Source organism: Eleginops maclovinus, chromosome 10, assembly GCF_036324505.1.
Source record: "Eleginops maclovinus isolate JMC-PN-2008 ecotype Puerto Natales chromosome 10, JC_Emac_rtc_rv5, whole genome shotgun sequence".
NCBI classification, from domain to species: Eukaryota; Metazoa; Chordata; class Actinopteri; order Perciformes; family Eleginopidae; genus Eleginops; species Eleginops maclovinus.
This window is the reverse complement of record NC_086358.1, coordinates 19892781-19904242: the sequence shown is the minus strand read 5'-3', so window position 1 is coordinate 19904242 and position 11462 is coordinate 19892781. Positions and strand designations below refer to the sequence as shown.

Below are 11462 nucleotides of genomic sequence, written 5' to 3'. Positions count from 1 at the left end.
GTTTTAAAAGGTATAAGCCTGCAGCGTGTATTTAAAGTGCATTTGAATATGCGTTTCTGTAATGTGGGTGCAAACCATCATCATGACAGCAGTAGTGGGTAGCTTTTATGTATAGCATGGAATTTACAATGGCATTTCCAGTCATTTTTTAGAAAAATCGTGGCATTTTCTTTTTCATCACTCTCATTGTGCAACATAAATATAACAAAGCAATTCGAACTGCTTGTTGACAAAACCGTGTACCAGCCATTCATGTTCGTGCTGTATGTCCGGTTGACAGTCTGACAATGGTATCCATATACGAGTGTCAACATGTTCTAGAAGGCAGTAAGATGAGCAAGATTTCTGAAATGTTAACCGATGCTTCTCTCTTTGGAGCAGAAGCCACAGTGATGGCTGTTTATGGTGTCATTACAGAAATTATATCACAAAAAAAGATAGTTTAAGAATATTCTACATACAAGTAAAAAACACATATTCATAGAAAAATGTATACAAAATAAAAAATTAAAATATATATATATATAAAAAGGTAAAAATCATACAAGTTTAAAAAAAGCATCTAAGACATTTAATTGTGCAGAAATTATATAGAGGAATAAAATATATATATCAGTATAGACACAATTAAAATTTAAAATAGTACTGCGGTAGACTGGTTTTTCATACATCAATGATACAAAATGCATAAACTTTAATGAAGAATATAATGATAATTTAATTTTTTGGAAAATGAACTTGGGAGTAAAAGTACTCATTGTAGAAAAAACTAAAACATTTTTTAAAAATATTTTAAAGCAAACACAACAAATATTCAATGTTATCCCACTCACACACTGGTTTTAGTTACTTAAATACAAATTTGGAAGTTTTATTCTTTATCAAATTATCTAATCTTAAAGTTTTTCATTAGTATTATGTGTCAAAATCTGAATGTGTAAGTAACTAAGAAATGCATTTATAAAAATGATTATACTAAATTGGCTCCAAATATGTTTTTGAGTGGAAGTATAATGTTGTATGAAATGAAAATACTAGGGTAAATTACAAGTACCTCAAATGTGTACTCAAAGTACAGCACTTGAGTAAATCACTTACTTTCCACCACTCTACTGCTTAACATACATATACCATAAAACCATTGTTAAAATTCCTCCCACTTTTTACTATATGTTTTTAAATATGGCGTCTGTTGAATACAGTCTATGCTCTTTTGAAGGGATGAACAACGCATGTTTAAAGAAATTGATTTCCAAAGGCCGAACCTACTACGCAAAGTCTTTATTATGTGTTTGGCCCTAGTGCCTTGCCGTATCTCCAGACTCCGCCTTCAGGGATAAAAGGCGGCTGCGCAGTCTCTGTCGGTCTTCTCACACGTCAACTCCTAGCAGGACTAACTTCAGCATACCTCTCAACCTTTACAAGGTAATTGGACCATATGTGTTCCTCTTTTGCTCGTTTAAGTTACCTATGTATTCATATAACTACATTTGGATGTAGATACTCCTTTTCTAACGCTGCACTTTGAAGTTAACGTTCATTAGTTTTAACAAATCCTAGTGTGGTCCGCTAGTAACTTGGTTTAAACACTTTTAAAGTTCTGGGTCATTCTGTAAGTGTAGAACTAACTGAAGCTATTTGCGGGCCTGGCGGAGTCATGGATGTATTGGGTGGAGTGCGGCCAAGCTTCTTTTTCCGCAGCGGCACAAACAAAAGAGCACGCGGCTGTTAAGGCCGGGGCCTATTGCCGGCTTCTCGCGCCCTGACAGTAAATCATTGTCTGTTCTGGCATGTGGCGGGCCGCAGTAATGAGCTGGCTCCTCAGAGGAAATGGTAGATCTGGCTGATAGTGATTTACCTCGGGTGGAGCCCGTCTGTCAATGGCAGCAGGCAAACTCCACGTCACTGACCTAAGTGAGCTGACTGTGCAGGCCTTTGTACTTTGCGCACGTGCAGTCAAACTCTAGTCAATGCTTTTTCGGAAGCCAAAGAAAACCATGAATTTGGTCTCAAAGCAGGTACAATTATACCACATGCTATGCTAAAGTGGCTAAGACTCAACTTAATCAAGAAATCATAACTACAAGTCATGCTAGTCATATGTGCTGCTTTAAGTTAACTGTTAAATAGTCTTTACTATAAGAGAAAGTGAAATGAGGGAAGAAAATGGTGACATTAATAAGTGTTTAAATGGAGGGTAGTTGAATTGCAACAGTAAGTGGGCATGAGTGATGTTAGAGTATCATACTGTCAGCCATTTATATTTGGGACACATCCTTTATTGTGTGTGTGTGGTAGGCCTCTGCAGCAGCTGTAAATGTAATTTGGAATCCTGTATTGTCTGCAACAACTGGAAACATTATTTTTATCCATCAAATGTTAAATATTACAACCAAATCTGTTAGTGGGTTTGTCACAGTTATGCTATTTGGTGTGTGTAACCTCAATAGGGTGTGCTTGCTATAGCGCGCTATACAACTAAGTAATACTCTGGGCGGGGCTGAAAGTCACAGTAATCCACTTCAGCTGCTCTTGCAGGCTCACGCCACCCTGAGTCTTGTCATTTATGTGTTCACTGTGCAATGGGGTCGGGGCCCTCCGCAGCCGGCCCCACCGGTGCCTTTGCCAAATGCATAGAAGAGTGAGTGACTCCCCAGGCTTCTTCCTCCTGCAGACTGCTCTTGGTTTCACTTCATCCTTTTTTTCCCTTTTCTGCTTTGTTTCAGAATCATGGCTGATCAGAAGGAGCGCACCTTTATTGCCATCAAGCCAGATGGTGTGCAGAGGGGCATCATCGGAGAGGTCATCAAGAGGTTCGAGATGAAGGGCTTCAAACTTGTTGCCATGAAGATGATCCAGGTATGTAAAACTGTTTATCTATACGACTTTGACTAAGATTGAGCTGCTTTCATAACAACCACCTGCATTATTTTTAACCACCTCTATGCACATGATGCGAGTGTGCAAACTAGTTACAGTTGGGACCTGCAGTGAGCTGATAAGCCTTCCTGTCTATTCCTGACTATTCCTGACTGCAGCAAAGATTACCTCAGAGTCCAAGTCTCCTGATCCTCTAACAGCTAAGGACACTGTTGAGAAACCTTCATTATGGAGGAGTCTTTACTAGTTACAGAGGACTGAGTGAAGTAGAAGATCCTTATTTGGTAAATCTGGATGTCGGTGGTGCAGAGAGCCCTGAAAAGATGGGGGGCCAGGGCAGACTTTCTGAGACTGCTGACAGATAATTTAATGTGCAGCTGCAGGTTTTATTGATGCGTCGAGTCATCATCCAGAGCCCAACAAGCTTTCACTTTATCGTCAGACGTGCATACTGAATTGATCACATTTTTATCCACTACTCTCGCGATATTGGATATGTTGCAGATATTTCATCAGTAGTTTGATGTTTATCCTGCATCTGCAGTCACTTTGTCCTACAGATGTCTGCTTGCAGGATTTGTGGTTCAACATGTTTCCAGAGCATTACTCTGGCGGGGATGGGTCATGTGACTGAGGCTGTCGTCCTGTCCTGTGGGTACTTAGAGCTGGGTCTTCCTCGGGCTTGTTGTTCCACAATAACTATAGTATCTGTACTGAAATGATGCCAGAGGCAGAGAAACTGAAACATGAAAACGTAATTTGATAGGTCATGGAATTATTATTATTCAAGAAGGCAAATATTCCTTCAGGGGAGGATGTGAAAATCTTTTGAACAGGAGGGACTTTTTGCATCTTTTCAAACAATGAAAGGTCCAACAGAAGATGCTCATAAAAGGGAAATCCTCGCAGAGATGAGTGGTATTGGACTGTTTGCTGTAGCGTTACCTTTCTGTGAGGCGGGTTGTAACAGAGTGCTGCTGCTGTGAACTTTCAGCTTAATTTTGTGCTTCAGACTGCAAAGAATCCTTATTGCAGCCATGCTGTGTTGTGGGTGTGTACATGTTCTGGAAGGTCTGCACAGGCAGTTGGATTTTAATGCAACACATGAAGGGTTCTTCTGCTTGCAGTGAGTGGCAGCCTGGGAAATTGAGTTTTTACTGCTCATAAACACAACTCTTATTATTAAGTGTCATTCTTGAGGCCAATACTTGATAATGTTGGTCCAGCATGCAACACTACAGACTCATCAGGACTGCTGCGAGTGGACTGACTGATCCAGAGCTTTTGCTAATTCTAAAATGTGTATACCTTGTATGAAGGCTCTCTCTGTATGGTAACAAGAGACAGATTAACCTTCTAGCATAAACTCTTCTATATGCTGAACAAAACATTTGAAATGGATGGTTTCACCTGTGATGCGTCATAAGTTAACTCCCTGTCCCCTCTGCCCCCCCACTGCAGGCCCCTACAGAGCTGCTGGAGCAGCACTACGTCGACCTGAAAGAAAGGCCGTTCTTCCCCACCCTCATGAAATACATGAGCTCTGGCCCAGTGGTCGCCATGGTAAGAGATGCAGCTCGTACCAGGCTCAAACTCAGACGTGTTTTTATCATGTCCGCAACATGAAGCAACATCTCCATGCATCCCTCTGCTGTGTTCAGGTGTGGGAGGGAGAGGGTGCCGTGAAGACCGGCAGGGTGATGCTGGGGGAGACCAACCCCGCCGACTCCAAGCCCGGAACCATCCGAGGAGACTTCTGTATCGCCGTCAGCAAGTGAGTGCTTCATTCAAGAGGCACCGAAGCTCCAAGTTTTATAAATCTAATTTCATACAAACGCGCTGCTCTCAGAGGATGCACAAATAAATGATCGATAAAAACGATGCTAAAGAGGGAACACCAATGATTGAAGTATACATAAAGAAATCCAGATGATAAAATGATTCTAGATCAATAACCTTGTGTGCCACAGTTTGTCATAAAAACAGAAAGCATTGTAAGAGACAAAAGGACCGGGTTCTGCTGTAGGGCCAAGTAAAATAACTTTAGACACACTTCCCCTGATCAGGAGAGACTGGGTGAAGTCTTATGTAAAACCAAATACTTCTTGGGTCAGGGGAAATAGTCTGAACAGCTAGTCCAAGTCATGTCACTGACGATACTTTATTGGAGATCAGCATTTCTTTTGTATTGCCCTCTTCCTCACGTTTGGCTCCTTCCCTCCACAGGAACATCATCCACGGCAGCGACTCGGTGGACAGTGCCAACACTGAGATCTCTCTGTGGTTCAAGGAAGACGAGCTGTGCACCTACTCCAGCTGTGCCATCAGCTGGCTCTACTGAGCACTCAGTGGAACTTTACCTCAGTTCGGTCATAGCCTAGAGGGGACAGCAACTCGTGTCTTAGTCCCCACTCACCCTCACATCATCACTATGCTGTACTGGGCTCTGATCCGAAGTCCAAATCTTGACCACATTCATTCCTCTGCATCATTCCTTTAGAAACATTCCATCATTCCCTGGATATCCAGTTACTGACCTGAACCTGTCTTTGACTGTTGGTTTTGCTGACGGTGATCTGCTTTCCAATAAAATGTTCACGATACAACGGCTCTTCATTCATTGGTCGGATTACAGCACTGATGTACATATGATCCTTTGTGACCTGCTGAACTCTGATGGGAGGGACTAGATTATGAGGCATCTCTAATGTGCGGGCCATTTCATAATCTCAGATTAGGGGGTTTGCTTTCAGAGCGGCTCAGTGCATTGACATGAGCCGACTCACACACGATGGCTGTTGTAAGAACTAGTCTGAAGGATCAACCTTCAAAATGCTCTTTTGTGTTTGTCTGATTCAGTAGTCAGATTTGCCAAATCCAGTGGGGGTCTTTCACTCAGTCCAAGTGCTAAAGCGACCTTTAGTCTGAACTCTGCTGCCTTTTTGCACAAAAAGGTAGTGTCGCTCTCAAAGAGCTGTTTAGAGTCAAGCACATAAAAGTTGACGTGGTAATGTGCTGCTACACGACTAGGCCTGTGTAACTCAGCAGGATACTTTGCATACATTACATTTAATCAGATCTCCTTCACATTTGGCTATCCATTGTAAGGCCTTAATATTCAAATGTTGCATTTCCCTTTCTTTTTATAAAGTGTAAACCCCAGGATGGCCCTCACCTCACGAGGGTGAGTTTCAGACCTGAGCTAGTCAGCCTTGATGCAACATTTTTCCCTTTGTTCACAAAGTTGTACGTAGTTACTTTACACCACTGCGTTTGTCTGAGGGAAACAGACACAGAGCTTTAACCTGTGACGCTGCTCTGATATATCAGTCTGACAGAAGCTCGAGGAATAGGAGACTTTACCACAGCCACGCCTGGGTTCCTGACCCATCAGCATCGTAGCTCCACACCATTAGTCCTGAAGAATATACAACCACTCACATTTTATCCTGCAGGTCTAATTACAAATTGCCACAAGGGGTTTAATAATCGGTGCAGTCTTAACCCCCTCCCCCCATCCTTAAATGTATTGCAGCATAGGGGGGAAAAAACCAGGCAGATCCTTCTGAAGGTCAGATGTGCAATTTGCAGAAAGAACATCTTAAAATAACCAAACAAACCAGTTTTATGGTTTTATGGTTTTACTTTCTTTTTTTCAGTTTTATTTGTTAAACGATTTTGAAAATACTTTAGAGAATGTATTTGCAGGAAATAAAACTAGTGAAATCATAACGTAAACGCAGTTGTTTCAGACCTTGGATAAGAGAAAGCAAAGGACCAACAGGTCCCCTCGTGTCCTTCCCTGAGCTGCGTCCTGTCGGCCTGCAGGACGAGAGGACAGAGCCTCGCTCACTGGAGGACACTTCAGAAGACGTCCTTCACAGATGCTGTGTGCACTAACTTATCACCTCCAAATAATCCTGCACAGTTTGGTTTATACTGAAATGAATTAACGCATCTCTTTTATTGATGAGATTCAAATGATTATTTTGTGTTTCAATGTCTGAAATCTACATTTTAAGAAAAAAGCATAAGCAGTGATCTGTCTTGGCATTTTCAGAGCCTGGTTTTGTTCATCGTTTCTGTTGGGAGTTGTATCGTAGCTAAATGTTGCAATCCTCTTGGCTGCATTAGTGACCTGTAGATCCTTTAGTAAAGAACTCCTTGAAAGTCAGTATTATAAATCCACACAGCCCACAGTTAAAGGCTCTGAACAGTTAAAATCATTAAATATATTTCACACACTTCACTGTTCTCTGTAGAGTATGATCTCTTCATACATCATGGAGACGTCTATGTTTGACTAAAATGAACACGCTAAATGCTTGCACAATTAGCATAAGTTGCATTAATTAGCATTATGTATGTAAACAATAGTAAAATGCTAAATGGCTTGTCGGATTTGGACAAGTTTGTGAGGGTAATTGAGGATGCTGAGTCCCTTTCTGACATTTCCAGGATCAAAAATTGCAGCTAGAAAGTGGCCTTTTTTTAATCTGTGGGCTGATTAAGACTATCATGAGTAGTGATGCACCCATTGGAAACAGAGAGAACTACTGGACAATTCTTTTTTCAAATAAATGCAATCTAATGTCTAATCTTAATGAACCCGAGGCTCCTAAATCGTCCTAATCAAAATCAGCCCACTGGGAGTACCAATCCTCTGAATCCTCAATAACCCCACAGGTTATAGGCTGTAATGCTAATTAATGCTACTTTTTTAAAATTGCTCATCACATGCAACTTAGCATCCGGCAGTTTCTACAGTGGGGCAAAAAAGTATTTAGTCAGCCACCAATTGTGCAAGTTCTCCCATTTAAAAAGATGAGAGAGGCCTGTCATTTTTATCATAGGTATACCTCAACTATGAGAGACAGAATGAGAAAAAAAATCCAGGAAATCACATTGTAGGATTTTTAATGAATTTATTTTCAAATGATTGTGGAAAATAAGTATTTGGTCAATAACAAAAGTTCATCTCAATACTTTGTTATATACCCTTTGTTGGCAATGACAGAGGTCAAACGTTTTCTGTAAGTCTTCACAAGGTTTTCACACACTGTTGCTGGTATTTTGGCCCATTCCTCCATGCAGATCTCCTCTAAAGCAGTGATGTTTTGGGGCTGTCGCTGGGCAACACGGACTTTCAACTCCCTCCAAAGATTTTCTATGGGGTTGAGATCTGGAGACTGGCTAGGCCACTCCAGGACCTTGAAATGCTTCTTACGAAGCCACTCCTTCGTTGCCCTGGCGGTGTGTTTGGGATCATTGTCATGCTGAAAGACCCAGCCACGCTTCATCTTCAGTGCCCTTGCTGATGGAAGGAGGTTTTCACTCAAAATCTCACGATACATGGCCCCATTCATTCTTTCCTTTACACGGATCAGTCGTCCTGGTCCCTGTGCAGAAAAACAGCCCCAAAGCATGATGTTTCCACCCCCATGCTTCACAGTAGGTATGGTGTTCTTTGGATGCAACTCTGCATTCTTTCTCCTCCAAACACGATGACTTGAGTTTTTACCAAAAAGTTCTATTTTGGTTTCATCTGACCATATGACATTCTCCCAATCCTCTTCTGGATCATCCAAATGCCCTCTAGCAAACTTCAGACGGGCCTGGACATGTACTGGCTTAAGCAGGGGGACACGTCTGGAACTGCAGGATTTAAGTCCCTGGCGGCGTAGTGTGTTACTGATGGTAGCCTCTGTTACTTTGGTCCCAGCTCTCTGCAGGTCATTCACTAGGTCCCCCCGTGTGGTTCTGGGATTTTTGCTCACCGTTCTTGTGATCATTTTGACCCCACGGGGTGAGATCTTGCGTGGAGCCCCAGATCGAGGGAGATTAGCAGTGGTCTTGTATGTCTTCCATTTTCTAATAATTGCTCCCACAGTTGATTTCTTCACACCAAGCTGCTTACCTATTGCAGATTCAGTTTTCCCAGCCTGGTGCAGGTCTACAATTTAGTCTCTGGTCTCCTTTGACAGCTCTTTGGTCTTGGCCATAGTGGAGTTTGGAGGATGACTGTTTGAAGTTGTGGACAGGTGTCTTTTATACTGATAACGAGTTCAAAAAGGTGCCATTAATACAGGTAACGAGTGGAGGACAGAGGAGCCTCTTAAAGAAGAAGTTACAGGCCTGTGAGAGCCAGAAATCTTGCTTGTTTGTAGGTGACCAAATACTTATTTTACCGAGGAATTAACCAATGAATTCATTAAAAATCCTACAATGTGATTTCCTGGATTTTCTTTTCTCATTCTGTCTCTCATAGTTGAAGTGTACCTATGATAAAAATGACAGGCCTCTCTCATCTTTTTAAATGGGAGAACTTGCACAATTGGTGGCTGACTAAATACTTTTTTGCCCCACTGTATGTGCTGGGGATCGACTATACATTTGTATCATAAAACTATTGGGTCCTCAACATGTACAAGTTCGATTCAGGACTCTTTCAGCTAGCCAAAAGACTCTTTGATCAGTTTTAAGACATTCTACACTCTATTCTATGATATGTGCTTTTTATGTCTTATGAATACTAACAGACAAGAGGCTAAATAGAGCAAGGAATTCAAAATAGAAAAGAATATCCCCAGCTGATTTTCATTTTAGGTGAACATCTGCTCCTAGTTCAGGCTGCCACACACGGTGTGTACCGCCGATACTACTGTATATCCATCATGTCCTGAAAGCTGTTCTGAGGGAACACTCGGCCCTGATGTATCAATGATGTGTTCTAAGAAGCGTCTGACTGCAGATCAGTTCAGTGCTCCTGTAAAAGTACAGTTTGTGTGATCGCTCTTTATTTCGGTTAAGTTAAAAATGATAAAATATCGTAATCAAACTCAGAGAAAGGGTTGGCAGACATGTTCAAGCACTGTGAGCATACCAGATTACAGATCCAAATCCGGATGAAGGACTGGGAATCCCAGGTCCCAGGATCAGGGAAGGACCTCCGGACGCAGAGGTGGGAGAGGTACTCAGATCTTGTACTTGAGTTAAAGTAGAAGTACTCAGGTCTTGTACTTGAGTTAAAGTAGAAGTACTCAGGTCTTGTACTTGAGTTAAAGTAGAAGTACTCAGATCTTGTACTTGAGTAAAAGTAGAAGTGCTCAGATCTTGTACTTGAGTTAAAGTAGAAGTACTCAGGTCTTGTACTTGAGTTAAAGTAGAAGTACTCAGGTCTTGTACTTGAGTTAAAGTAGAAGTACTCAGGTCTTGTACTTGAGTTAAAGTAGAAGTACTCAGGTCTTGTACTTGAGTTAAAGTAGAAGTACTCAGGTCTTGTATTTGAGTTAAAGTAGAAGTACTCAGATCTTGTACTTGAGTTAAAGTAGAAGTACTCAGATCTTGTACTTGAGTAAAAGTAAAAGTACTCAGATCTTGTACTTGAGTAAAGTAGAAGTACTCAGATCTTGTACTTGAGTAAAAGTAAAAGTACTCAGATCTTGTACTTGAGTTAAAGTAGAAGTACTCAGATCTTGTACTTGAGTAAAGTAGAAGTACTTAGATCTTGTACTTGAGTAAAGTAGAAGTGCTCAGATCTTGTACTTGAGTTAAAGTAGAAGTACTCAGATCTTGTACTTGAGTTAAAGTAGAAGTACTCAGATCTTGTACTTGAGTTAAAGTAGAAGTACTCAGATCTTGTACTTGAGTTAAAGTAGAAGTACTCAGATCTTGTACTTGAGTTAAAGTAGAAGTACTCAGATCTTGTACTTGAGTTAAAGTAGAAGTACTCAGATATTGTACTTGAGTTAAAGTAGAAGTACTCAGATCTTGTAGTTGAGTAAAGTAGAAGTACTCAGATCTTGTACTTGAATAAAGTAGAAGTACTCAGATCTTGTACTTGAGTAAGGTAGAAGTACTCAGATCTTGTACTTGAGTAAGGTAGAAGTACTCAGATCTTGTACTTGAGTAAAAGTAGAAGTACTCAGATCTTGTACTTGAGTAAAAGTAGAAGTACTCAGATCTTGTATTTGAGTAAAAGTACTCAGATCTTGTACTTGAATAAAGTAGAAGTACTCAGATCTTGTACTTGAGTAAAATTAGAAGTACTCAGATCTTGTACTTGAGTAAGGTAGAAGTACTCAGATCTTGTACTTGAGTAAAAGTAGAAGTACTCAGATCTTGTACTTGAGTAAAAGTAGAAGTACTCAGATCTTGTACTTGAGTAAAAGTAGAAGTACTCAGATCTTGTACTTGAGTAAAGTAGAAGTACTCAGATCTTGTACTTGAGTAAAGTAGAAGTACCAGAGTGTAGGAATACTCTGTCACAGTAAAAGTATTCTAAATGTTCCTCCAGTGAAAGTAGAAAGTACTCTCATCTAAATGTACTTAAAGTAGCGACAGTAAAAGTAGTCATTGTTTGATTGGTCCATTTCAGAATAATATCTCTGATATGTTTTATAATGATTGATCATTAAAGTGTTCTCAGAGCTGGTAAAGGTGCAGCTAGTCTGAATGGCTTTGTACAAGTATCTCAAAATTGTACTTGAGTAAATGTACTCAGTTACTCCCACCTCTGTCCGGCAGTGCGCTGCAGGATGACAGCGTGTCCTCACAGGCTCTGAGAAAGGGTCTCCACTCTG

At 40.9% G+C, this 11462-nt stretch overlaps 1 protein-coding gene across 1 annotated transcript; it reads left to right on the top strand.

Annotated features, from left to right (window-relative positions):
- The first annotated feature begins 1330 nt into the window (after nucleotides 1–1330).
- Nucleotides 1331–5486, top strand: LOC134871161 (nucleoside diphosphate kinase A2-like). Its single transcript, XM_063893792.1, has 5 exons — nucleotides 1331–1425; nucleotides 2727–2859; nucleotides 4342–4443; nucleotides 4542–4654; nucleotides 5107–5486. The coding sequence occupies exons 2-5, from the start codon at nucleotides 2731–2733 to the stop codon at nucleotides 5219–5221; spliced, it is 459 nt and encodes a 152-aa protein (XP_063749862.1). The 5' UTR covers nucleotides 1331–1425; nucleotides 2727–2730; the 3' UTR covers nucleotides 5222–5486.
- The last annotated feature ends 5976 nt before the right edge of the window (nucleotides 5487–11462 follow it).

Bases quoted from the DNA above. Each gene is read 5' to 3' on its own strand.
- LOC134871161 (XM_063893792.1), top strand. From the start codon at position 2,731: ATGGCTGATCAGAAGGAGCGCACCTTTATTGCCATCAAGCCAGATGGT. The intron at 4,444-4,541 runs GTAAGAGATGCA...TGCTGTGTTCAG, and splicing joins CTGGCCCAGTGGTCGCCATG to GTGTGGGAGGGAGAGGGTGC. The intron at 4,655-5,106 runs GTGAGTGCTTCA...TTCCCTCCACAG, and splicing joins TTCTGTATCGCCGTCAGCAA to GAACATCATCCACGGCAGCG.